General features: G+C 44.2%; 1 protein-coding gene and 1 non-coding gene across 2 annotated transcripts; both read right to left on the bottom strand.

The window, feature by feature from the left end:
* Window positions 1-820: 820 nt before the first annotated feature.
* On the bottom strand, window positions 821-26,022 carry obsl1a (obscurin like cytoskeletal adaptor 1a). The gene is made up of 25 exons (XM_076303262.1): window positions 25,678-26,022; window positions 22,330-23,649; window positions 20,103-20,372; window positions 19,403-19,663; window positions 18,729-19,034; window positions 18,013-18,279; window positions 17,336-17,611; window positions 16,637-16,912; window positions 15,249-15,524; window positions 14,755-15,027; window positions 13,815-14,090; window positions 13,220-13,498; window positions 12,473-12,748; window positions 11,858-12,133; window positions 11,160-11,429; window positions 10,105-10,371; window positions 9,420-9,689; window positions 8,279-8,545; window positions 5,645-5,911; window positions 4,472-4,584; window positions 4,106-4,259; window positions 3,236-3,397; window positions 2,881-2,985; window positions 2,382-2,648; window positions 821-2,163 (listed from the first exon to the last, which is right to left on the bottom strand). Exons 2-25 carry the CDS (start codon window positions 23,507-23,509, stop codon window positions 1,889-1,891), a joined length of 6,909 nt encoding a protein of 2,302 aa, XP_076159377.1. The 5' UTR covers window positions 23,510-23,649; window positions 25,678-26,022; the 3' UTR covers window positions 821-1,888.
* On the bottom strand, window positions 2,778-2,849 carry trnaa-cgc (transfer RNA alanine (anticodon CGC)). Its single transcript has one exon. It is a non-coding gene; the product is annotated as a tRNA-Ala (tRNA).
* Window positions 26,023-26,430: the final 408 nt, after the last annotated feature.

The raw sequence follows: 26,430 nt of genomic DNA, 5'->3' as shown, positions 1-26,430 counted from the left end.
AATGCTGTTGTTAATTGTTTGTTAATATAAAACAATGCATTGAATAATGTTAATGAAGGGATTCTAGATGGTGGTAAGATAAGTTATTAACGTAAAACCATCAACTTCAGTATTTTACCAGACTCCTGGTGGTAGCAATTTACATAAATTGCTAGTGTGAGGATAAGAATCCTATTACCAGAACCTTTACATGCTGTCATGGTAGAGAGAGTGTGCCTGTTCTAGTATGTAGACCTTAGGATTTGGCTGAAGTGGCCCCAGTGGTTCAAAAGCAGTCAATATGTAGTGCTGAGTTCAACTCAATTTATTGTTGGAGACACTATCGGTGTGTTTGTGAATAAGGACCCGCGTGCAAATCATGTTGTGTAATGCAGAGACCTTAGTTAAGATTCTGAATGAACTGCTCGGTCCAGTTTGGTCAAGAGTTGTAGAAAGTGTAATTTTGATAAGAATGTGCCATGCTCTTCTCTGTGTTTTCGTGCATACAGTATCTATCACATATAGGCTTTTCACTCTGATTCTCTTTGGAAAGAAAAGCTGTTCTCTAGCAAAAACTATTCTTGTGATGTATAACACAATGTATTATAAAGACACAAAGGAAATATAGATGCTTTTTTGAAACCCACCTGGATGTACTTTTGTTTTCAAGTTCTTATCAAATAAAACATTTGCATAAAAACATCACCATTTACTTATGGAGTGAAATGAAATATAGATTGGAGTTTAGAGTTGAATTTGCGGAACTATGATGTCTGAGAAATTACTGTGTAATTCCGTAAATTGACAGTGGTTTTCCTGAGACCTGATGCCTTTTCATCTGAGGTCTGACAGCTGAGGATGTCCTAAAATGTACACCGTAAGTGACTCATGTAAAAATTGATTGAAAAATTATAGTTTGACGTCATTATTCCTTATTTTATTTTTAATATCATCAGAACATCTGGGACACACTGGCAACAGAATTGACTTTTCATGCATGCTGTAAAATACAGAAAGGGGATGCACAATCATTATTCTAGAACAGACACCATTCTAGAACATCGAATAGAACCATCTCCTTTTCCAGTAGAAAACCCTACCTAGTGAATCTGCCTTCTCTGTTAACCATGACATCCCTCTTTGAAATGGCACCAAGTGCATACCTTCTTTCAATGTTATAAAAAGTGCTCAATATAAAAGATACATCATGAAAAATGCACTTGAACAGATTTTTTTTTCTGTAAAATAATTTATAACACGCCCTCCCATTACATGAATTACTCAGTAATTCAGATCCATAACCCCATAACTTGCCTCCACCTCAGCATCACTCATGCTAAGCACATACTCAAATTGCCTACCTACAAACCAGCCGCTCAATCACTTTAACCCTTATCAGCCAATACTACCTAACTTTCTTCTTCCAATTCAGCCTTTCACCCATTCAGTACATTACAACTCCCCTTTTTCAGCAATAAAAAAAATACTATAGATGTCAGACAACTTGCTAAACAGAAATACACATCAACTATTTGTCCAGGTAGTTCTGCTTTTTCTTAATTTCCATGTTGATTTCTTTCAAATTATTCAAATCATTCAATTATATTATGAAAAATGGGCCTGATTTGATAATATCTAAAAAATGTGCCGAAACAGTATTTCCCTAATGAAAGTCTAAATTATTAGTACTACTGCACTTTTCTTAGATCAGCATCAGGGTTAGTGTCCACTGTCCAGTCCTGCAACCTTTAGAAATCCAGTGTCCATTAACCTTTAAGTCAGGTGGTCAGGTTCTTCAGGACTTCATTTCAGCATACTACCTCTATTCTCTGTGATTATGACCAAAGACTGATTCTTGGAATACAGGACGGACTTTCTACACTCTAAACTTTATGAGTGAGTCCAGGCTCTAGTTATCTACTATGAGCTGTGCGCAGGTCTTGGCTTTTCCGATGGTGAAGCGCACTGTCCCGCACATGTCCACTGAGGTCTTCTTAAAGATGAGCTTGTGGACCGAGCCCTGGGTCTCGAGTCGGACCTCCGGGCTGTTCTGGAGCGTCTCCCCATTCAGTGACCACACTGGGGCCTTCAGCAGGGGCATAGAGAGCTCGCACTCAAAGCAGGCCTGATCCGGAGCGGTCACCTCAACGTCCTCCAGTTCCCTGACCAGCAGGATAGACTGACCTGTGTGTGTGTGTGTGTGTGAGAGAGAGAGAGAGAGAGAAAGAGAGAGAGAGAGAGAGAGAGAGAGAAAGAGATAGAGAGAGAGAGAGAATGTGTGTGAGACATCAAACTCAGAGAAAAACTACAAATTTTTAAACAGAAAGCCAGAGGGCAATCATGTGCATTCAATCATGAATAGCTACCTATTACAGTAATAAACCCTGATACCACCCTCTCACCTTCCACCATGAGCTTTGCAGTTGAAGTGTGCTCCCCAACCTCTACACTGTATATTCCCTCATCCTCTAGCGCCACCTGCTGGATGATCAGCCTGTGGCAGCATCCCTCGCTGGTGATCTCCACGCGGTCGGAGGATTCCAGCTCCGTGTCGCCGCGGTACCATGTGACGTCACAGCGTGGTGTGGACACTGTACACTCCAGGATGACGCGGTGCTTCTGCAGGGCTGTCCTGTCACGCAGGGGTTTCACTATGCTTACAGGACGGTCTACAGGGAGCAAGGAAACATAAGAGATACTGTACATTACATATACATATATATATATATATATACATATATACAACTAGCTGCTGAATGCTAGCTCCTTAACCACTACATTACCACCGGGCACATAATTGGAGATGCCGGGGATTGAACCCGGGACCTCATACATGCGAAGCATGCGCTCTACCACTGAGCTACATCCCCTTATGGCTATAGAAAAAAAAAAAATGGTTACCCTCCACTTCAAGATAGCCGATGGATTCCAGATCCTTTGCAACAAATTTGATCTCCCCGGAGTCCTCAGCTGTCACGTTGCACATGAGGAGGAAGTGCTTTGTTCCTGTAAATGAGCCACAACACACGTGTTGGTCAAATAAACAGGTAAACAAATAAACAAATAAACAGACCGGTATCTGAAAAACTAAGTACATTTGAAATAGTTATATTTTCCATCCAAATACTTGTTACTTCAGTTGATGATAGAGTTATATACAAAAACACTGACATACAGACTAGAATAGACAAGATCTGAATCTATAGTCGGTTGTCAGAATATTCAAATCTTCTGTGATTTCAGCCGTGTCACTAACCTTCCCGTCGGATTTTGATGGAGCTGGTGGGCTTTAGCTTGTGGTCGTCCTTGTACCAGTCTCCAGACACATCCATCAAGGACACCTCGCACATGAACACAGCATTCTGATCCTCCTGGATGCACAAGTCCTCCAGATGCTGGACGATCTCCAATGCATGCTCTACAAGTAAAAAAGTGCAAAATAAAACATAAATAAAAACAAACGTCATACCATATATACAAGAGTGACTTAGATACAGCCATAAGAGACCACTCCACCACACACTCATTAAGCTAGCCTTTTTGCGACTTACTACTTCATGTGCTAAAAGATCAGGAATAAATATTAATTTATATCAAATCATTAGCAGCATTTCCCTGCACGCAGAGCAGGGATATATATTTGTTATGGTCACTTTACTCATTTTGTTTTTGATTTGAATATAGTAAAATGTTTCACGCTAGAAAATAAAACTCATCATGCCACATCTGACGTCAAGGAAAAGAGACAAATGTCTTTTTCTTTTAAGTTGCAACACCCTATTCAGAGCATTAGGGGGCACACACACCTTCCTCAACAACCTGAGCAGCCTATGAGTATCCAGTTGAAGCAGAGAAGGTGGGATTTATTAGAGGATTTGTTTTATAGATCGGAATGGTGATTTGTTCCACTTTAGGTTACATTATCTAGTATTGTACCAGGATACAAATAATGTTGCATCTTGAAAGGCATTTTGTGAGCAACTGCTAACAAAATAATCATTACACATCATTACATATCATAACAATAAACTCTCAAAAACTAGGCGGCTGACTCCTTCAGGTTTAACACATTAATAACAACAGTCTTCCTCTGTAGGGGTTGAACGTAGGGAGGGTCACTCTGTACCATATATGTTGAGGTCACACGAGGTGCTGAGATCTCCGACTTCACACGAGTAGCTGCCCGAGTCGCTGGGGCTGGACTCCAGGATCTGCAGGAAGCGCTTCCTCCCCATGGAGTAGATTCTGTGGTTCTTACCAGCCTTCAGCTCCGTCTCGTCCTGAGGCCAACGTTTCACACAGAGATTAGATAAGAGATTACAGGGATTAGGTGTTATTGCTGCAATATGGATGGGTGGTGAGATAGCAGCCAGTGTGTGCTGTTTCATTTGGTTTATCTGAAGGTTCTCTCTGAAGAGTGTTCTTCTTTTGACTAAGAAACGTGATTCATGTATCTTTTTGAAAAATAATAAACAGTTTATCGGAATCTTACCTTGAACCATTTTACTTCAACATTTGGTCTGGACAATTCACACTCCAAAGTCACAAGTGAGCCCTCTTCAAAACTGAGATCAGTGAGTTTCCTCAGGATAGTCACTGGGGTTTCTTAATATATAAAGAAGAAGAGAAGACTTACTTACCAAGACAGTACTTATGAGCATTTTAACACAGTAAGTAAAAATATATTGTATTGAATATTAATCTAAAGAAAACATTTTATGGACAAAATATATGGACAAAATATGGGCAATTTACAGTATATAACATAGAGAATGTATCTGAGGTTATGATATCAGACCCTACAGTACCACCGCACAGACATAATATGCACTAAGTATGTGCAGTAGCTCATCCATTTGATATCCCAGATCATTTCCAATTGTTCTGCCATTTCATAGTCGAAAACATGTGTTGACCGCATGCATAGACTTTAAATCCAGTGGTCTTAAATAGCTCAGCAGCAGATCTGGGGGGGTCATGCATGTTTAGGGGATGAGGTCTTATGTTACCCTGACTGATGTCATGCTATTGTTGTGACCTATGATGTGCAACAGTGGTATGGGATGCACTGAGAGACTCCAGCTCCATGATGAGCTCCGTGGCTTATAAGCATGATCACGAGAGCCTCTATCGCAGCTGCCACTCCAGTAAATCTGGCCCAGCACTGGCCCTCATCTGTCACCTGGTTATGCGCGTCCTTGGAGGATTTGTGGATGGCCTGAGCTGGTAACCTTATCTTTGCCCACTGCCGACAGTCACTCTGAGGTTAAGTTATGTTCATGGTTTGGACGTGCTGACAGTGGTGCTGGATATTTAGGCAGACAGTGCCACGATGCTGTCTCTTCCCATCTTGATTCATGGTCCAAAACAGAGAGCCATTTTAATCCTCACTGGCTACAAAAGTCATAGCTGAGCACTGGATATTTAGACCGTCGTCATTCTTGAGTCTGATTACAAACATTTATTATTTTGACAATGCGACATCATGGCAACTCAGATAATTTGATGTGAGTGACACAGCCACATTTTACAATCTAATGTTCTAATTTCTTTCTTAGATATCTGAATGGGAATCTCTGGATTCTGAGTATACACATGTATGTGACATTGTCAAGGTATAAGGTATATAGAGGTATAAATTGATGGATAATTCTTTTCCCCATACCTTTCACCTGCAGTCGGGCCGAGGTCCTCAAGCCATCCGATGAGAAGACGATGGTTCCCGTGTCCTCCAGAGTGAGGTTGGACATGGTGAGGCCGTGGACGCGCCCGTTGGCGCTAACCATCCAGTTGTTGTTGGGTTTGATGCGAAGGCCGTCCTTCTGCCACACCCCCTCCACGTCTGCGTGGGACAGCTCCACCTCGAAAGACGCCGTCTCCCGCTCAAACGTCTCGATGTCCATCAGACTCTTACGGACAAAGACCTTCCTCGCTATGGAGAGGAGAGGAAAAGAAAGGGGGAAAAATAGCAAAAAAAAGAAAAATTAACTGATGACCGTATGAGCAGAGGGTGCACCCATCAGCTTGCACCTCACTGGATAGCACTTTTAAGCAGAAAGTCATAGATGACAGGTAAATTAAGATAAGCAAGACCAAGTTTATTCCGGAGTGTGCAGTACGTTTCCCACTACATTTTATGAAAACATTATTTCCAATAACTAAACCCACTGGTATTGTTCAAAATGTCACTTAAAAAAACAAATGAAACTAGCCTAAATTCAAAAGCCTCCGAGCTAAAATGCTTTTTTTCCCAATAGAGATCTTAAAAGTTCTCATTTTGTCCAGGACGACTTATACCCTGGAAATCCAGAGTTCTCGCGAGAGCACAATGGAATTGTCTCTGCGAGACACTCTGGCAATGAGCAATGATGCACGTTACTTTTACCCCTTGCATCCTGGGGAACCAGCTAAACTGATGAATACAGCACTGCAACGTTGGATGACAGTAAAAATTGGCCGTAGTGTTATCTGATTGCGTCGAAGTCCGAAATCCTTCAGAGTAAACATGGTCTAGTGTTATCCAATTGTGTGCAGTGAGATTTTTAAATGCATGCTTGTTGCCGCCCCTCGAGTTGGGCCATTACATTGTTCGTGGCCAGACCCTTAATATTTCTAGATTACCAGGGTCTGGATTTTCCAGGCTAGACGACTTAGTCCATGCCTGTGAAATGTGAAACATGTTCATGTACATAAATATACCATGTTTTTTACACAGGATCGATCTCTACTTGTGCCTTGGATAATCCTAGGCTTCTGCTGTCATTTCTGGCTGTCTTTCCTAGCGAAATCTCTCTTTGTACTTGAAACACCTGGAATCTATCACTTTCTAAACAGATTAGGGATGTGTAATCCCAAAATGTGCTGTATTGGTTCTGCCTTCTGGTCTGTCCCCTCTCATCCACTCCTCTCTTCTCCTCTCTCTCCCTCTCTCTTCCATCTCTCTGACAGGAGCATACCAGCTTTTCATCAGTCTGACTGCACTCTCACAAGGCTTTATCCATCTGCCCATGCAGGCCAGGTTTATTTTTATAGATGATAACAGCACCAGTGGCAGCAGTAGCAGCGGCCTATATGCTCACCGCTGCCAAGGTGAGGAGAGGAGGATAGCGGCATATGCTTTAGCTGACGTCAAACAAAAGCTGTCTAAATTCCTGGGCAGAGGCAATAGAGAGAGCTGGACTCTGATCACAAACAGGACAGGAGCTGAAAGCTGAAGTGGGTCAGTGCGTCAGTGCCAGAAGTGGACCAGGACAGGGCCAAACCGAGTTCAGAGGAAGCTGAGGTGCGGTCAAAATAACAAACAGAGGCTAATGTTTGGAAACTGTTTTGAGTTGGTTTTGAGTTCACTGTGATGACCTGAAGAGTTAGTTCTCAAAAAAAAAAACCCATGGATGCTGATTTAGGATTAGCATTTAAATAATTAAAAAAAAAACATTCTTCAAGTGTCAAAGAAAGTTCAAAGACAAAGACATCCTCCTTGAACAATCAACTCTGTTTGAACTTGAAATTGAACACAGTGCTGTTTTAGGGGATCTATCCTTAAAGCAACACCAAAGAATTTTTTGTACCTTAAAATAATGTTTCCAAAATTGTTTCCGTGGTTCATCAACTCGTAACAGGGTGAACGGCACTTCTGCATTCGCTTCGCGGCCCTCTATTGGCTATAACCGCACTATGTAAGTTTGCCAGATCGGGTAGCGGGCTTGTAGTTCGATGGAATGAGACATAAGAAACTACACATTTGACTTGCATGATGTTGCAATACATAATACTTTCATAAAATCATGCAACATATTCTACCTTGTCTATGGACATCGTAATTTGCAAAGCCGTTGCTGGATAAACAAATAGCGTGCGTGCAACAGAGGAAAAGTTCTTTGGTGTTGCTTTAACCTTAACCTGAGGGACCATAATCCTACGGGACGCTGGGGATGGCAGAGACACAAAGCAGGCAATAACATCTGACACTCACAGCTCTGGACACAACCATGCCGTCATCTCATTTCTCATTAGTGTGATTCTGTTCCAGCCAGTTCCCAGTACCGGTCACCATCCAACAGGTGGTGATTAGGTTGAGAGTCCAGTTCAAAGACAAACATATCCATTTGTCTGTAAATGTGCGTCCCAGGAATATCTCGATATCCATTACAATTCCTGTTACAGTCCCCATTGTAATTCAATTCCCAACTCCATCTCAGTGGTAACCCTATCTACATGAAGACATTTATAAAAAAAAAAGCACCTTTCAAACTCCCCCAGAGAAAAAAAACCAGGTCCAGGCCTGGCTGTGGACACTCACGCTCCACGTTGAGTTTGACCTGCGTGCGGTCATGCAGGGTCTCGCAGCGGTAAGTGCCGCGGTCGGACAGGCCCAGGTTGTGGATGGTGAGGCGGCGCTTGCGTCCGGTCTGGGACAGCGTGTAGCGGGGCCCGGACTGGATGACCACCCCCTGACGCATCCACTGCACCTCCCCAGTCTCCAGGCTGATCTCCGTCTCCAGAGTGGCCTCCTGGAACTCCTCTCCATCCACCGGCTCCATGCGCTTAGTGAACAGAATCTGGGCCTCTGCACAGTGACAATACGTATACACATATATCACATCAAAATAGACATATATTACGTACAAATAAACCTATAGAACATATAGTACATACAATGTTCATCACATTATAAACTGTATGGGTATTTCTTTGTAGTGTTTCTGCTGTACATAAAATATACACTAACAACTTACAGTACATCAATTTACTGTCCATATTTTTCAACAAAAACACATACAAGACATACAAAAGCTTTCTTCTCAGGTCATATCATTACACATAATGGGTAACATCTAAGTAATGACTTAATGAAGGTAACCCAGTGTTGCTTTTCCATTTCTGAGCTTTTGCAGTCATTTTAGTCATACAGTCAAGTAACACTTAACTGGTTTGCCCCCCAATATAACATACAATGTTATTCACTCACCACTGACAGTTTTTAGTTAGTAACCAGTTTGGCCATAAGTCTTTCCACATACAGGATCTTCTAAAAATCTTTGTAATCAGGGGTGTAGTGGTAAAATAAAATATTAATAAACTATTAATTATGTCATCATGCGGTCATCATGCGGTATCGGATTTTTAAAAAGGCATTCAGAACATGTTAGATGACGGTGGAGGTTATTGTCCAATGTTTATAATAATAATAGTGGTATTAAATGGTTCCTGGAGTGTTGGTGAATGTACATATTGTGAATGTGGATAATATAGTGTGATTTTTTAATGTTAAAAGTTGCAATTGGTGAATAAACTCTTTTGGGAGGTGGATAAAGTCTAATAAGAGGTGGATAAACTCTGTTTCTGAAATTTCAGAGGTGGATAAACTGTGTTTACTTGTGTTTAGCCTCCACTACACCCCTGTCTGTAATAGTTAAAATACTGTGGTGCTGTCCTCCAACCTTGTATTTTGAGGCTGGCTTTAGAGGTGACCCCCTCGCACTCGGCAGTTATCCTGGACATGTCCAGCATCTGGCAGCGGCGGATAAGGAGTGTGTGGCACAGGCCGTTCTGCAAGGCCTCAAAGCGATCGCCCAACGGGATGGGCTCGTTGTCCATCAGCCACACCACCTGGGCGTCCTCGGGTGACACCACGCACTTGAAGGTGGCGTCCTCGCCTTCCAGAACCGTGGTGTTGTGGAGCTCAGTCAGAAACTCCACCACACGGGGCACTAGCAGGGGCAACACAGGATACAAAAAATCTATGTTTTATTTGAGAGTACGTCTTACATGTAACGTGTGTGTGTGTGTGTAGGTGTGTGGGTGTGTGAGAGTGAGTGAGTGTGTATGTGTGTGTTTCAAATAAAACATCAATCATCACTGATAAGGCAGCTTGATCAGCTTCTCTTAAAGCACAAAAAACCTGGTGATGTTGTCTCCAGACACTGTATGTGTTTGGCGTGTGTGTGTGTGTGCCTGTGTGTGTGTGTGTGTGTGTGTGTGTGTGTGTGTGTGTGTGTGTGTGTGTGTGTGTGTGTGTGTGTGTGTGTGTGTGTGTGTGTTTGTGCGTGTGTGTGTGTGTGTGCGTGTGTGTATGCATGTGTGGATATGTATTTGTGTGTGTGCATGCGTAAACCACACACTCACGCTCGACTCTGAGGTAGGCGCTGGTGCAGTCGTCGCGGGACTCGCAGCTGTACTCCCCGGCGTCCTCCTTGGTGAGGCGGTGGATGGTGAGGCTCCGCTCCTGGTCGTCGGCCCGGATGGTGAAGCGTCGGCTGGGGAGGATCTCCACGCTGTCCTTCAGCCACAGCACGTCGGCCTTGGGCTTGCCCACCTCGCAGCGCAGCGTGATCATGCCGTCCTTGTAGGCCACGGTGTCGTGCAGGTGCCTCACAAACTTCACTCGCATCTCTGACACCACAAGGAGAGAAGAAGGCTTCCTTGTAATGTGACTTACACACTTTAGCACATTCATTAACAGCATCAACTCATACTGTACTGTATAATGATGGTGTAACGCATTGGCAATGAAACTGGCAAAGGGTCAAATGCTGTTAAATTATCTACAGTATCTCAGTGCCCTCTGCTTTGTGGTGGCATTAGTGAACAATAGTTAAAGGTCTGGTGTGTATTCTACATATAAATGTATACTGTAAATACTGTATACTGTCTCTGTCAATGTAACACTGTATTTACAGTAAAGGTGTTGTAAGTGATGTTGGCTAACGTTCTGTTGACGTTCAAACTAAACAGAGAGCTAACTCACTACTCCCTCCCCCTCCCTCCTGTGCAATTGAAACTCTCCTAAACGCGCATCTCGTCAGTGATTGGCTGGAACAGTTTGCTATGTTTTTATGGTCCAGACTGGGCCAATCTTTTTTTTTTGTCGTTTTGGGCTGTCCACAGAGACTGCATTTTCTTACAGTATATTCACAGGCACAGGCAGCTAGTGGATGGTGAGGTGATGTTTGCTGTACAGTATGTGAATGTTTTAGCTTAGAAACCGCGTAACTTTGCTCAGAGCACCTTTAATAAAGAAATGGCTGTAATGTAGTGTATGTGCTTCAGTATACACAACACAAGGGCAAGACTGGATGGATGAATGAATGAATGAATGGATAGATAGATAGATAGATAGATAGATAGATAGATAGATAGATAGATAGATAATTGTTCTTGGTCCAGTCCAGTTCTCCCACCTTTCACCAGCAGACTAAACTGCATCTCATCGTCGCCAACGTCACACGTGTACTCCCCACTGTCGGACCTTCGCAGTGGGTCTATAGTCAGATAGTGTGTCGTGCCCTTGTAGCCGATACGGAAGCGCTCGTTGTTGACCGGCGTCCAGTCCTTCATCCACCGGACGGCGGGCTTCTCTCGTGAGAGCTCCACCTCCAGAGTGATGCTCTCGCTCTCATAGCCGGTCACTTTGTTCACCTCCTTCTTGTTCACGATGGTGACAGGAGGTTCTGAGGGAGACGAGCACACATTGAGTACATAACTAACGTGAGTTATGACACATGATGGGTGCAGGATCTAAAGCATCCCGTCCCATCCCATCCCAGGGGGCTCCCATTTCAGTTTTTTAGTAATTCAGCCCCACTGCTCTTCCTTAGACATCATTCTGATATATCACTTCATAATTAGAAGTTTATTATGGTAAGTATAGTAAGCACAAGATAAAAGTATTCCAAAGGGTTCAATCTATAAACTACAGATTTGCACCAATTTTTTTTTTTATCAAGGTCAAAAGCACCTGATCTCAAGGTCGGAAGCACCTAATCTTGAACATTACCCACAAGGATGTTTTATTTGGAAAAAGACATATGTGGTCACCCAAAAAGACACCACTCTCATGTTCACTGCTTTAACAGATGTTCCTATCTATTTACTGTACCTTGCACTTTGACAACGGTCATCATCTTATCATTGACCGCGTCACACGTGTATTTCCCCGAGTCCGAGGGCCTGATGTCGGTAATGATGAGCTTCCTCAGTGTGCCGTACGTCTCAATGTGGGTCCGCGAGTCCTCGACCAGAAGCTTCTCATTACAGTACCACTGTACGGGGGCGTTGGCCCGGGAGACCTCAATGGCAAGGATGAGGTCATCTCCTGACACCATTTCCTGATACTCCGGATCGTCCGAGTTTCCCACGATGGTCACCGGGGGCTCTGGGAAAGTACGGGGACAGAGTACGGAAAAATGGACTTTAAGGCTCGTTTAGGCCACAGGAGAATTTATTCATTAAAATAGTAGTATTAAAATAGTCCCTGAATCTCCTTAATATTCAGCAAAGCTGGATCCCTGGATTCACTAAAACTTGAAATTCCAACAAAATAAAGATGTGTAACAGTCTTATTATATGGAAAAGCAGTTCCACAAACGCCAACTCACATTTCCATAAGACTGCTATATATCTTTATTTTGCTGGAACTGCACTGTTCTGAACCGCAATAAAACACTCTTGTGTAATCGAAAATACTTTTTCCTATATACTTTTTAGCCTATACCTTGCACATTCACTGTGAACGTGAGGCTGTCGTCCAGGACATCGAGGAAATACTCTCCGGAATCTTTCAGATCTGCATTGAGGATGATGAGCGAGCGGAAGGCCCCCTCTTTCTCCACACAGAACCTCTCGTTCTCCTCCAGCCTCTGTCCGTCTTTGTACCAGCAGGCCTTCCCACTGGCCCTGGACAGCTCGCACTCCAGCTCAATGTCATCGGACACTACACAGTTGTAGTCCGTTTCAATCTCTGATTTCCGCAGGATCGTCACTGGGGCGTCTGGAAACAGTAACACATCTCTCGTTTAGATAGTCTTTTTTATTGTCATATTCAGACACATACATTGACATGCACATGCGACTATAGCTTGAATTTCCCCTTGGGGATCAATAAAGTATCTAATTAAATTTAGTTATATTCAATTTTATTTACGCGAAACATGAATGTCTCAAGGAACTTTACAAAGTCTAACTTGAAATGGAACCCCATAATTCTGTTAATTCAGTTATGTCTCATATTGGAGCTTTATATTTCTGAAATCACAACTCACAACCAGAACATAAAATGGTAGACTGGAGTTTAAACAAAAAACATGGTAGAAGGTTGATAAACAGGGAGCACTGACATCGATTGGGAATAAAATATTATATGTAGGTGTGCACTAATTGAAATGTTAAAAATGCTTAGTGTAACATCAATGTAAGTGTAACATCTTTGAAAATATCAGGTTGAAAATACTGAAGATCTCACCTTTGACGTTGACGTTGAAGTCAATAGCATCATCCTTGGCATCACAGGTGTATTTCCCCGAGTCTTCTCCCGAGGGCGAGTGGATGGTCAGTCGGCGGATGAGGCCGTCGGTCGTCACGGTGATGTTGTCGTTGTCCAGCTCCAGTTCCACCCCATCCTTAAGCCAGTGCACCTCAGCGTTGTCACGGGATACCTCACACTCCAGCACCAGGGGCTCCCCAGACACCGGCTCCACAACACTCTCCATCTGGGCAGGCCGCGCCAACTGGACAGGGGGCTCTGAGGATATGAAAAGCAAAAATAAAATCACATACTGTATATAAATATATGAAGGAGCTCTGAAGGAGAAGGGCCATAATATTAAAAATACAAAGAAATGTTCTTCTTCTTCTGTATGTGGGATGTAACTAAATGAAAAACATGAGGTTTCATGAGAACTGTGGAATTCCCAAGTAATTTTTCACAGTAGTAAGATGTACAGTATATGTTCATTCCATTTATAATGTTTATCAAACTAAGCATTTTATAAGTTTCTCCCTCAAAAAAACATGTGGCTAAACTAGTCCATACAGATATCCAGTGACAGCAAATGTACCTTCAATGGTCAGCAGGAATGTCACGGTGTCATCAGCCGACTCGCAGATATACTCCCCCGTGTCCTCTACCAAGGCAATGGGTATGACCAGCTTCCTGTGGGGCCCGTCCACTTCCCGGACCAGGCCGTCCGCCTCGTCCACCTCCAGGCCGTCACGGAACCATAGCACGTCGGCCTCGGAACGGGTCAGCTCGCAGCACAGCTCCACCGGCTGCCCCGCCTGCCGCACCATCGCCACCTCCGACTCACAAGGAGAGACGAAGCGCACGGGCGCCTCTGCAACATCACAGGGACAACGTTACAGTGAGCCACGGGACATGAGTTCTTCTCATCATGTACATCACAGGGACAACATTACAGTGAGCCACGGGACATGAGTTCTTCTCATCATGTACATCACAGGGACAACGTTACAGTGAGCCACGGGACATGAGTTCTTCTCATCATGTACATCACAGGGACAACGTTACAGTGAGCCACGGGACATGAGTTCTTCTCATCATGTACATCACAGGGACAACGTTACAGTGAGCCACGGGACATGAGTATGCAACTTCTCATCATGTGCTGCGTGAGCAGTACATTGGACACAAAGGTTGTACATCGTATATATATTTTCTGACATAATATTCTGGTACAATACATTTTAATATATAGGAAGTTACATGGTCAAACAGACTGATTGATTTATTGATTGATTGACTGGTTGAATGATTGATAGATTGATTGCCTGATAGATACTGTAGATAGATAGATAGATAGATAGATAGATAGATAGATAGATAGATTCATTGACTCATTTCTTTATTCAATTAATCTATCAACTAGGCCTATAGAATAAAAATTCCTACAACTCATACTGTATATTCTCATAATAAATGTGTTGCTATTTAATAGCCACTCCTCATATGCAATGCCACTGCTGTTACAAGGCCCCCACCTTTGACACTAAGCTGGAAGAACACCGAGTCTCCACCAGTGTCGCACACATACTCCCCAGAGTCCTCCCTGGTGCCGCAGAGGATGATCAGCCTCCTGTAGGGCCCCTCAGAGCTGACCCGTACGTTCTCCGTCTCCAGGACCTCAAGGCCGTCCTTGAACCACCGGGCCACCCCGCTGGAGCGAGACAGCTCGCAGTTCAGCACAATCTCGTCAGAGATGTACCGGTCAAGGTGGATGTCATCCTTAGGGTCCACAATCATCACCGGAGGTTCTGTGTAAGATAGGAGTATGTAAAAAAGAACATGTGCCGATGGTTTATGGAACAGGGCATGGGACACTTTTTGGTATTTTGCAATGCATGTACAGTAATTACACATATATTATACAGATTGGTCTTATTTAGTTTCATCTAATTTAATCCATTTAGCTTAGTTTACTTCAGTTTTGTTTTGGTTTGGTTCAGCTTCAAGATACGTCTGTCTAGATAGATACCTTTAATGTTGACAGTGAATGACATGCTGCTGTCTCCGGCGTGGCAGGTGTATGTCCCAGCATCCATCCGGTCGGCTGACCTGATGATCAGCCTCCTCATGATCCACTCAGTCTGGACTGTGACGTTATCGCTCGCCTGCACCTCCACGCCGTCCTTCGTCCAGCGAGCGACAGCGTCTGGACGTGAGACCTCGCAGTACAGGACCACAGGGTCCAGTTCCATGGCCGACTTTACGCAGTCCTCCTCTGGAACCTCTTTAAAGGTGACCGGCGGACCTGCAGGGACATCCCGTATGGGGCACAGTCAAGAAGAGGCACAAACGTAGAGCACAAGACAGTTGGGGGGTACACTTTTTTTGGGTGGGGGTTATTGGTAAGTTTGGTCCATCTTGGTGACTTTAGTTGGTACACTGGACATGCTGGACATGCACTTGAGAGGGGAGAGTGTTTTCCATTGTGCCGTTTATGTCAGGCAGTGGGTTACTAAGGAAAGAAATAGATTCAATTACGTTAGTTTGGATAGAGTGGAGGAGCATCCACACGCATCACACAAGTGATTTAGCAAATGATTTAACACTAAACACGCAACACTTCATAATAGATTACGAGAAATTAGCCAAATGGTTCAGGGTTCAGGTTTTTGACTCTCTACAGCGCCTTGACACAATTTCATTTGTTTTGGCACCAAATAAATGAATGAATTTGAATTGAATTCCAAACATTCAATTTGTATAGTATAGTTTATCTGAAAATCATTTAAAATGATTAAAGAAATGTTTGCGTGTGTAGTGGTTTTACAATTCACATAACAATCAATGTATCACAGTGGAAACCAGCTGCAGAGTTGGGAAAGACCTCACTGTAGATATCGGATTTTGTTTTCGGATTTTGTTCCTGGAAAATCCATACAGTGGAACAACCAATGTAGATGAATTAAAATAGACTGAGATTCAATGTGCCTCCCCATAAACATCTGCAGCTGGCCAATAACAGCAGGTCACATTTTTGAAAGCATGCTCAATTTCAATAGTTTCATTTCACAAATGAATGATTAAGATGTGCTGTTGAAATAAATCAGACATTTTAGGGAAAAGAAGATGTTAAACCATCAGGAGGAAAAGAGGCACAACTTTATCATCTATCCATCCATTCACAACTGATCATTCCAAGCCCGTATGGTTCTTCCGTCAATGCAATCAGCAGTTTAAAGCAGGGTTGTGCACAATTCAAATTGCAATTCTGCTTCCTGTTTGCTACCTCAATTGAAATGCAAGTGAAATTCAAGAATTTAATTGGAATTTAAGAGCCAGTTTCAATTCAATTCTGGAATTTTGCACAAGCCTGGTTTAAAGATGCAGCGAAAAACATCACTTGTCCATTCGGGTCACCTGTAATGTCGACCTGAAACACACTGACATCGTCACTTGTTTGACACGTGTACATGCCAGCGTGCTGGTAACTGGCAGACGGAATGACCAACATCCTCCGTTTGCCCTGTGTCTGGACCTCCACACCATCCTGCAGGACGACTGGCTGTCCATCTTTAAACCAGTGGACCTCAGCATCAGGGTCTGAGACGTCACACTGGAGGACGACGGAGTCGCCAGCGTCAACGGACTTGTTCTTCTCCTCCTCTGGTACGGGTGCAAACATCGGTCGGCCAGCTATATGGATGATTAGTTAGTTTGTGCAGAGGACAGTCTGTGAGCTATAGTGATCAAATATTGTCATATTCAAGCATCATATTCATAATAGAGAGAGTACAAACTAACGGTGGACGAAAGGAGAGAGATATCATGTAAGAGAATGTCCACAGCTTATGGTTAGAAATGTGGACATGGTCTTTTTTGCTTTGTGTCCTGGGTGCAATGAATGTGCACAACACCTCTATTTCTTCACGGATGTTTGGAAATAGTCATCAGTAAAGTAGAACTAACTAAGGCATTTCCCCATATCTTATTTTCCTCATAAAAAAACATATCCTGAAACAGTATGGCAGGCAGCAAGTTAATTAAATCAATTTAGTGGATCTATCGCATCTCTAGTTAAGGATTTGAGAGGTGGATCTTCTGTGTTTAGTGTCTCACCATCGACTTCCACGTTAAACATAATGGTGTCGCCCAACGCCTTGCAGGTGTAGTGTCCCGAGTGGGAGTATTCGGAAGACTGGATGACAATCCTCCTCATATTGCCCTCTGATTGGATGTTCAGCCCATCCTCCCTCTCGAGCTCCACTCCATCCTTGAACCACTGGACCTTCGCTGACGGGTGTGACACCTCGCAGTAGAGGACGATGGGATCTCCGATCTCTACTTTCTTGGCGGTGTCCTGCTCACTTAGAGGGGCAAACTTGACCTCACGTGCTGAAAAGATACAAGATCAGTCCAAACATGACTTTCGTTTAGTATGTGAAATCCGCAAGCTTATTCCAATACACTTGTCTGTCAAATTCAACTAATCAATGTAGCTGACTGAGTGCTCAAAAGCTATTTTAAACTTTACAGCGTTGCATGAAAGCAGTGCAAAGCATGAAAGGCAAAGATGTTCAAATATGAACAACCTACCTACAGTACTAACAACTGTAGACTGTACTTTTAAGTTTGCCTGAATTCATCCCCCCCAAAGACCATACAACTAGATAATTCATTTGATATATGGAAAGGAACATTCAACTGCTGTAGTATGAATGAAAAAGTGTTTCCCAATGAAAATTTCCTGTGGACAATTTACTGTCCCTGTGGTCAGGTTAGAGTACTGTACATACGTTCAACTTGCAGAAGAGCGGAATCTCGGACGCCGCTGGCGATGAAGGTGATCTCAGCCCCGTTGTAGATGTCACGGACGCCGCGGATCTGCAGGGAGTGCTGGTGCTGGGTCTGGCGAAGCGTGATGCTCTCGCTGTCAGCCAGCTGGGTGCTGTTCAGGAACCAGGTGCCGATCATGGTGGCGGACAGCTCGATGAAGAATACGGCATCGTCACCATCAGTGACCACCACATTTTTCAGGGGCGTCTTTATCTTTGGTCCAGGCACTGGAGAACCAGACAGACAAGACTTTTATTTGGTATGGAAATATGAATATCAATATGAAAAAAACACAGTACTAATTATGTGGCATTGCTTGGAGTGCACATCTAAAACATATGCATGATAAAAAATTAGAAAGTAGTTAAACCCAGAGGTAGTTCATTCAACCCATAAATCCTCAGAATGTCTATAACATACAGTACATGGCATAATGAATATCTGTTTGAGCAAAGTGTGAAGAATTTATGTTCATGATGACTTCCAAAAGCAGATCTACTGCCATACAGTATGTTCCAGAACAGTCCGTCATCATTAAATATATAGTAAGAGACATTGAAAATACAGATCTACTGTACTTGGCACTATGTTCCAATGGCCCCTACAGCACTATACTCAAAATGGGGGCCACTTGTTTATGGATAGCATAATTTCTCCGTATGAACGTGGCGCTCACCTAGCCGGATGACCTTGGGGAACTCCACGTGGCCGCTGCGGCCGTACTTGTTGACGCAGCAGACTCGGAAGCGGTAGTCGCCCTCGCAGGGCACGCTGTCGCCCAGCACCTCCACGGTCGTGGCCGTCTCCGTGCTCAGGCACTTGCGCCACTCCTGCGAGCCCACCTCCTGCCGCTCCAGCACGTACACGGTCTTGGTGCCCGTCTGCAGGTTGGGCGCGGGCTCCCAGGAGAGCATGGCGCCGTTGGCTGTGTGCGTGTCCATACTGACCCCAACCGGGCATGGCGGGGCGCAGTGTCTCGCAGCTAATCAGCACAAATACAGTAAAAGGGTGTTGAAATAATCTCATTTCATTTGAATAATGTCTGTACATGTTTGAATTGATTGAATATTGAGTATATGACAATAAAGTTGATGCCTGAAACTAATGAAAATCTTGTGATAACATTAAAGAAATTATCTGCCAGTGGAGTAAGTACATTTTATGAAGATTTTGACTTATTTTGTCAAATAATCTTACAAGAGAGCTCAAAGTAAGTATCTTTTTACTAAAAACAGTACTTAAACTAAAAACAAACTAGATTTTTTTTATCTTAATATAAGACTATAACACTTGGTAAGATATCATTTTTTGCAGTAAAGTGATGGTTAAAAAATACTGAATTGTTCTCACCTTTGACCTTTAGCCGTGAACTATTCCTGGACCTCCCTGCAACAAATGTGATTGTCCCTGAATCCTGGTACGAGCAGTTCACGAACACCAGGATGTGGGTCTTGCCAAAGGACTTAAGGATTGTCTGGTGAGTCTCTCGTAACTGGTTGCCATCTTTGTACCAGTAGACCTCCATGTCCTCCTCCTCCACCTCCACACAGAAGGCAGCATTCTCCCCCTCCAGAACCTCCAGCTTCCTGGGCAGCTTGCGTACAATGGTGCCTAGACACGAGCAACAGGATAGTGCAGGTTTTGTACAAAGTTGGTTTATTATTGTTAATAACATAGATGGCGCAACTGGCTGGGGCACCTGCACCGTACGCCGGCGACCCAGGTTCAATTACTGCCTCGTGGTCCTTTCCGGATCCCACCCTGACTCTCTCTCCCACCCGCTTCCTGTGATTCTACACTATCCTATCATATTTATATGCCCAAAAAATATACTTAAAAAAATAACATAGATATAAAAGTTTGGATAGTGACAAAATGCCCCTCAGGAATCCCCTACTCCTTTTAGACTCCTTTTTGAATAGTTAAACTAGTAATAGATGGCGTCCACCATATACAGTAATGGATCACTGAAGCAAAGTTTGTTTTGCTGAACATAATGCCTCCATATAGCGAGCAGAGACCCAGATCTCACTACCTACTGTGGGCTTACCTTTAACCGAGAGTTCAGCGATGCTCTTCCCCCCATCGGCCATTTCGCAGAGGTAGACTCCGTCATCGTCCGCCCCGACGTTCTGGATGGTCAGCGTCCTCCTGGTGCCCCTTTGCTCGATGTCGTACTTGTTGCTGGGCTGGAGCCGCTGGTCCTCCAGGTACCAGGCGGTGGGGATGGACTCCTCCGCAACCTCGCACTCCAGCACGGCCACGTCACGCTCCCGCACCTCCACGTCCTTCAGACCCCGCTTGAACCGGACCGCCGGCGCTGACACCAGCAGTGGAGGTGAGGTCAGGCAAAGTCAATTCAATTCAATTCAATTCAATTCAATTTGTATAGAGTCATAATGTACGTATACATCTCAAACCACTTTATAGAGCCCAGGGTCAACATGAACCTTGGTCCCCCTAGTGCAAGCAATGGGTCTTGTGGGGACAAGGGGACAAATATCACTCTGGTTTAAATTAAGCATGTCTGTAAGTTGGAAAGATTCATCACAGTCGCACATTTCTAACCACAAGCATTGCCAGACACTTTTATGATGTCTGCCCCATCTAAGCACCTTATAAGATATAAGAAGGTGAGGTTGCCGCAAAATGACTTTCTCACAAAAGTCATGAGTTAAATTGAATAATAAACTAAATATAGTATGAAAAGTAATCTTAGTTTTTAGCCAAAACTCTCAAATCTGTGCTAAAAGCAGAATGTTGTCATGTAGTATATAATAGCCTTATATGGATTAGAACAAAACATGTTGGCAAAGGAGCTGTCGAATACCTCAAATAACCAAATGTCTCTCTCTCACTCCAAATAAATAATGAGGTCATTTCTCCTGAGCACTTTGAATAAAGGAAATGCATTTTACATTGGGTGATTACTATCGGTCTACTTATTATAAGTATTATAATAAGTAAATAAGTAATAATAACTAAATATTATAACCCAAGTGAATTTAAGACCACTTCAGACTTGTTCCAGGTTGGAGTGACTGTAGATAGTGTACAGTACAGTATGTATTCATTCTGACATGCAGGTTTCTGCAGCTTGTCTGGGTCCTCGTCACTCAGCCTGAGGTGTTTAGGCATTCATTAGCCACATAGCCAGGGCATGAGGTAGACACTAAATTTAGCCAGGCATGCTAGTGGGCAGCCAGACTGTTGAGAGGGGTCACTTGAAAAGGATGTGCCATTACACGACTGAACAAAAAAAAAATATTAAAGGGGTTATAAAGTACAGAATTTAGAGTTTAAGTACAGAATTTAGAGTTATCCTTGTGTTGCTGTATGCTCTCTGCTAGTTCTTTTCAGGGAGGGCAGTTATAGGTCTGGCAGGTCTGCATGCTCTAACGTAACCTTGCTCAGACATGCCAACACATGAGGACACTTGAGTTTACTGTAAGTCAAGATAGGATTGCAACTCCAGAGCTCCAACAGCTGTTTTGATACCCCTGTTTACTTCCTTTGGAAGTAACCAACATGTTGCATTGGAGCACCTTTTCACTGAGTCCAAATTCAAATGAATGATCTGTAACACCACCTTTACGCACTTCGTCTGAAGGGATGAGATCATCTCTGAGCGTGAATGAAAGCACCTCTAATGTATATGTTGACGTCCATTAGACGTGACAAGCCCATGACTTCCTGGAATTCACTCTGTGCCTACACAAGCCGGCCTATAGAACACATTTAACACCCCTAGGGGTTCCCATGGGTGCTGCTTAGTTAATAAGAAAGTCTCTGAGAGACACCACCAGATTACGAATTAAGAGAGATATGGCATGCATGCAATAGATGCCTCTGAGCCTGGCAATGGCAGCTGAGTCTCCGAGAGGATTAAATCTAAACCATTACCAATTATAAGAGTCAACTTGTGTAATCCATGCGTGTGTGCTAACAAATGAGTGGACTGGAGATATAGCACCAGAGTCAAAAGTTATCGCGCAGATAACCTTGAGGGCATTACAATGTAACAATACATTATTAAACAATTAAGCTAATCATTAACATAAAAAAATAATCAATTAAAATGTAAAAGTATTGCATGTTATCTTGACTGATAATGTCAGTGTTATGTGTATTGACTGATAATGTTAATGTTAACTCGCTATACACAATGAGGCCCTAATTAAAATGATGACTTTGCACTTTGCCAGACCAGGGCCCGATGTGTGTTTTAAAGTTAATCTTTTAATTAATGGATTCATAAATAACTAACATGAACATACCTTTCACGGACAGGAGTACAGCACTTAGGGTGTTGCCAAGAGCATTGGAGGCGGCACATATGTAGAGGCCAGAATCCTGCTGTTTGCAATACAGCACCTTCAGAGTGTAGTAGCCCTCCCGGTCCTCAAACATCATGTGACGTCGGCCGGGCTCAAGGGCCACGCCATCTTTCTTCCACACGATCTCCGGCTTTGGCTTCCCCGTCACATAGCAACGAAACTTGGCATGCTTCCCTTCCGACACGGCGAACTTCTTGGCCTTGGCCACGTTCAGGGGTGGCTCCTTGCTGTGCTTGGCCATGTGGTGGTGACGGTCTTTGCCGTGGGGTGATGATGATGATGATGATGGCGACGAAGGGGAGGACCCAGGAGCAGGCGTGCAGTGGCCATTGGCATAGCCGTTCTGCATTCGATCCTCGCGGGTCTCAGGCACGGGCTGCACCAGGAGGACAGCGCCGGCCACCGACTCGCCACTCTCGTTGGACGCGCGGCACGTGTAGACGCCGCCGTCGGGCGCCCGCGTGCGGAACACCTTCAGCTGGTACCAGCCGCCGTCCTGCTGGCACACGCGGTAGTGCGAGCTCTCGAAGATCTCCTTCAGCCGCTTGCCGTCCTTCTCCCACACCACCTCAGGCAGCGGCTCGCCGGTCAGCTTGCAGGAGAAGGCGGCGTCCTCGCCCCGGTCCACGCGCAGCGACAGCGGCTTGATGAGGAAGCGAGGCCTGTCGCGGTTCTCAAAATCCAACTCCTTCTGTTGCTGCTCCTCCATCTTCACCTCCTGCTTCTCCGGCTCTATGCTCCCGTTCTGTAGTGGCTGTGGTTGGTGTGGTTGCGGGTGTTGGGCGGGTGGTGGTGGGGGCACTACGAGCACCTCCTGCGAGTCATGCTCCACCTTTAGAGTAGCGGCCGCGCACGTCTCTCCGATGCTGTTCTTGGCCTTGCATATGTACTGCCCGGCGTCTTCGGGGCTCACGCAGGAAATGCGCAGGAAGTAGGCCTTGCCCTCCTGCGAGATGCTGTAGCGGCCCTCGGAGAAGAGGGGTATGTTCTTGCGCTCCCACACCACGTCGGGCTGGGGGTCTCCACCGATCTGACACTTGAGCAAGGCGTCTGCGCCGCTGCTGACCACCACGGGCCGCGAGTAGCCGAGCACGCGTGGCGCACCGCCAAACGGATCCATATCTGCGTTTGGGTTGGGGACACTTCCTCTCTCACTCTCTCGCTCGCTCTTTCGGTCTGCCTGTGTCTCAGGCCGTTGGAATGCAGTCTGTTATCAGTCAAACTCAAGCACCTTCAGCTCGTCCTCTGTCGCATACCACACTAAGGAAATGGAAACGACAACATCAACAGCTTAGGGGGATGCAATCAACAGTCAACAATCAACAGGGGACATGTCTCATGTCAATGTGACCTCACATGCATTCTATGTGTGACCAGAGCATTATCTTCACCATCATCATAATATCTAAATATACTGTCTCATCATGGCAACAGGTTCTGGAAGGAATGGGTTATATCATTAGGGTATCATCACTCAGTGTATCATCATTAGATAGATACTGTATTCATCCTAAGGGAAATTCATCCCGAGTCATTGTCATAAATATATTTTCACATCATTGTTTCAGGGCAGATCAATCTTATTCCATGTAGCAACTGAAGGTGGGATGAAATAAGTGAAGGTCAGATTAAAAAAGACAGATATTCTTAAAATTCAGCACCTTACAGTACATACCACATAATGTAGATCTCTAGAGATCTAGTGTCACAAGTAGAGCCAACATTTAAGATCAATGTGGCAACAACATACATTTTTTGTTTACTGATCCTGTGAGATGCATGTCCTCCATGTAAAATCATTGTAGATGAAAAAACAGAACTTTCGAGGAACTGAAAGCTCAGCTGTTTCACACAAACTGTTCTGGGACACACTGTAGGTCACGGCTGAGGAAACAGTGTATAGTGAGTTTCAACTATTTACAAAAAAATAACATAAATACCTTTACAAATCAAACATATTTTTATGATGGGAACAGCAGCTAAAGAGGAATTAAATTCTCATAAATGATCGTGAACACTGTTACTTCTCCACGTAACAGATGTCCTGGGACAGTTCATCGATTCTGAACGGAAGTCTTGAGAAGTAACCCAGAAATCAAATCAGTGCCGCCAGAAACTAGCCTCCACAGCTGGTGCTGTAGCTCACCGGGGAAGCATTCAAAATAGTCTGCCCAAATAAAGACGGCACACTAGCCAAAGAGCAGAAGAAGAGAAATCTCAAACCACACCTGTGCAAATACACAGACAAACAAACACACACACACACACACACACACACACACACACACACACACACACACATACACACAGAGACATTACAGACACAGACGCTCACATGAGTACACAGACACAAGTACACATATGCACACAACACACACACACACACACACACACAAATTCTTTATGTGAATCCGCCAATCTAACATATGAGATTCAAAAATTCAATGCAAATTCAAATTAAATATGCCCACCAACACTTAACACTTAAGGGCACAGAGAGTATCACCTGTGCCACATAACAAGGCTACCTGTGACAGCTGAGATGGAGCAAAATGTTGCTGTCTGAATCTTTTCTCAGGTATGCCTGCCAATTGGAGGTCGGTAAGTACACACATACACACTCACACACACACACACCCTCCCCAAATCGTAATCTGTTTCATCACTTAAATGTATGTGTATGTGAATGTGCCATCATACTGAAATGTCATGGCACTGGATGTCAATGCCTTTTGAAGTTTTTAGATTCCAACATGATCCAGAGAGACTATGAGGTTTAACATTGTTTGTGACTAAGACTGCGTGGTGTTTGGATGTACCGCTGTGGTTATCTCAAATGTGTCCTTCTGTTGACCAACCAGTCTGGATGATGCCTACCAGCTGCTAGACTGGCCTTGTAGATGTTTCTAGAAAAAGATCTAATGAAATCCTCTGTCGGTAAACGCTCTGCTGTGTTTTTTTTCTTATCTATTTACATACTGTATTACACCATTAACAACAATAGAAAGTGTTTTCAACTCCACATCAGACATTTCTAGAGTGAACCTTGATCAATTTCAATATAAACATAAAATACACTCACACATAATTTGAATGCCCAGCTTTACAGATGTATGCACTGAAATACAACATTAAAATACTATGATAGCATAGTAAAGCAGTAGAACCCACCCATACTGGTGCCAAGTACATGCAGTAAAGTCAAATTTAGCTAGAGTTGGAATATCATGGGGAGGTTCACTTTGAACAAAGCTTGTCCAAAGGGAAAAACCAGGGGACTAAACTTACCCAGCAGGCTCTTATGTTACTGTATACTCTCTCTCTCGTCCCCTCGTTCTCTCTCTCTCTGGTGCATGGAGGACTTGCCAAAAGCTGCTCTTCACAGTTCCCTCCAGAGGTTTAAGAGGAGATTGACCCTTCTGTTTGTGGCTCTCTTTCAAGAAAGTTGACCTTCGACCTTAGTATCAGTCACTGGAGCTTGGTGGCCCTCAAATGACGAGTCTTCAGGAAAAGAATAGAATTGCAGACAGAAAAATGTGGTTGTGTGGTTGGTCGACGAAGCTTTTTGTCTCCTCTTTGGACCCTTACACAGTTTCCCTCTTTCTCTCTCTCTCTCCTAGTCCTTGTGTAGCTCCACTGGCTGTTCACCTTGTCCCGTGTTCCCCTTCTCTTATGGCCCAGTCACCTCTTGGTGCGGTGTGTTTGTGTGAAGTCCCCCCCCCCTTCTCTTGCCACACAGCTCTGTTCTGCTGCCCCTGTGTGTCCACACGCTGTCCTGGGGGGCTGGACTGGGTTGCGCGTGTGTGCGTTGCCAGCAATGGCTGCGTCACTGTGCGCTCCCTAAGTCGCCCCCAAGTGTCATTGTCACTGGAGTGGTCCATAAATGCATTTGCAGCTGCTGCCTTCCTGCCCCACTATCCCACCCCCATCCCCCATCTCTTACCCACCCCCCCTAAAAATACCTCAGGCCTCGATGACAGGGCGGGGGAGATAAAGTCAGCCCTTCCACTTGGTGCCCTACTGACACTAAACATAGACCAG

This window comes from Alosa pseudoharengus, unplaced genomic scaffold (genome assembly GCF_046254945.1).
Source record: "Alosa pseudoharengus isolate Yale_2024_CS ecotype anadromous, Long Island Sound unplaced genomic scaffold, YU_APseudo_1.1 YU_APseudo_1.1_scf_24, whole genome shotgun sequence".
Classification (NCBI taxonomy): Eukaryota; Metazoa; Chordata; class Actinopteri; order Clupeiformes; family Clupeidae; genus Alosa; species Alosa pseudoharengus.
Note: the sequence above shows the minus strand (reverse complement) of the source record. Positions and strands in the feature narration are given on the sequence as shown.

Excerpts from the sequence above, each read along its gene's own strand:
- obsl1a (XM_076303262.1), bottom strand. The coding sequence starts at position 23,509 with ATGGATCCGTTTGGCGGTGCGCCACGCGTGCTCGGCTACTCGCGGCCC. Across the intron at positions 18,280-18,728 it reads CCCCAAGGTCATCCGGCTAG|TGCCTGGACCAAAGATAAAG; the intron begins GTGAGCGCCACG and ends CTGGTTCTCCAG. Across the intron at positions 10,372-11,159 it reads GTTTAGTCTGCTGGTGAAAG|AGATGCGAGTGAAGTTTGTG; the intron begins GTGGGAGAACTG and ends TTGTGGTGTCAG.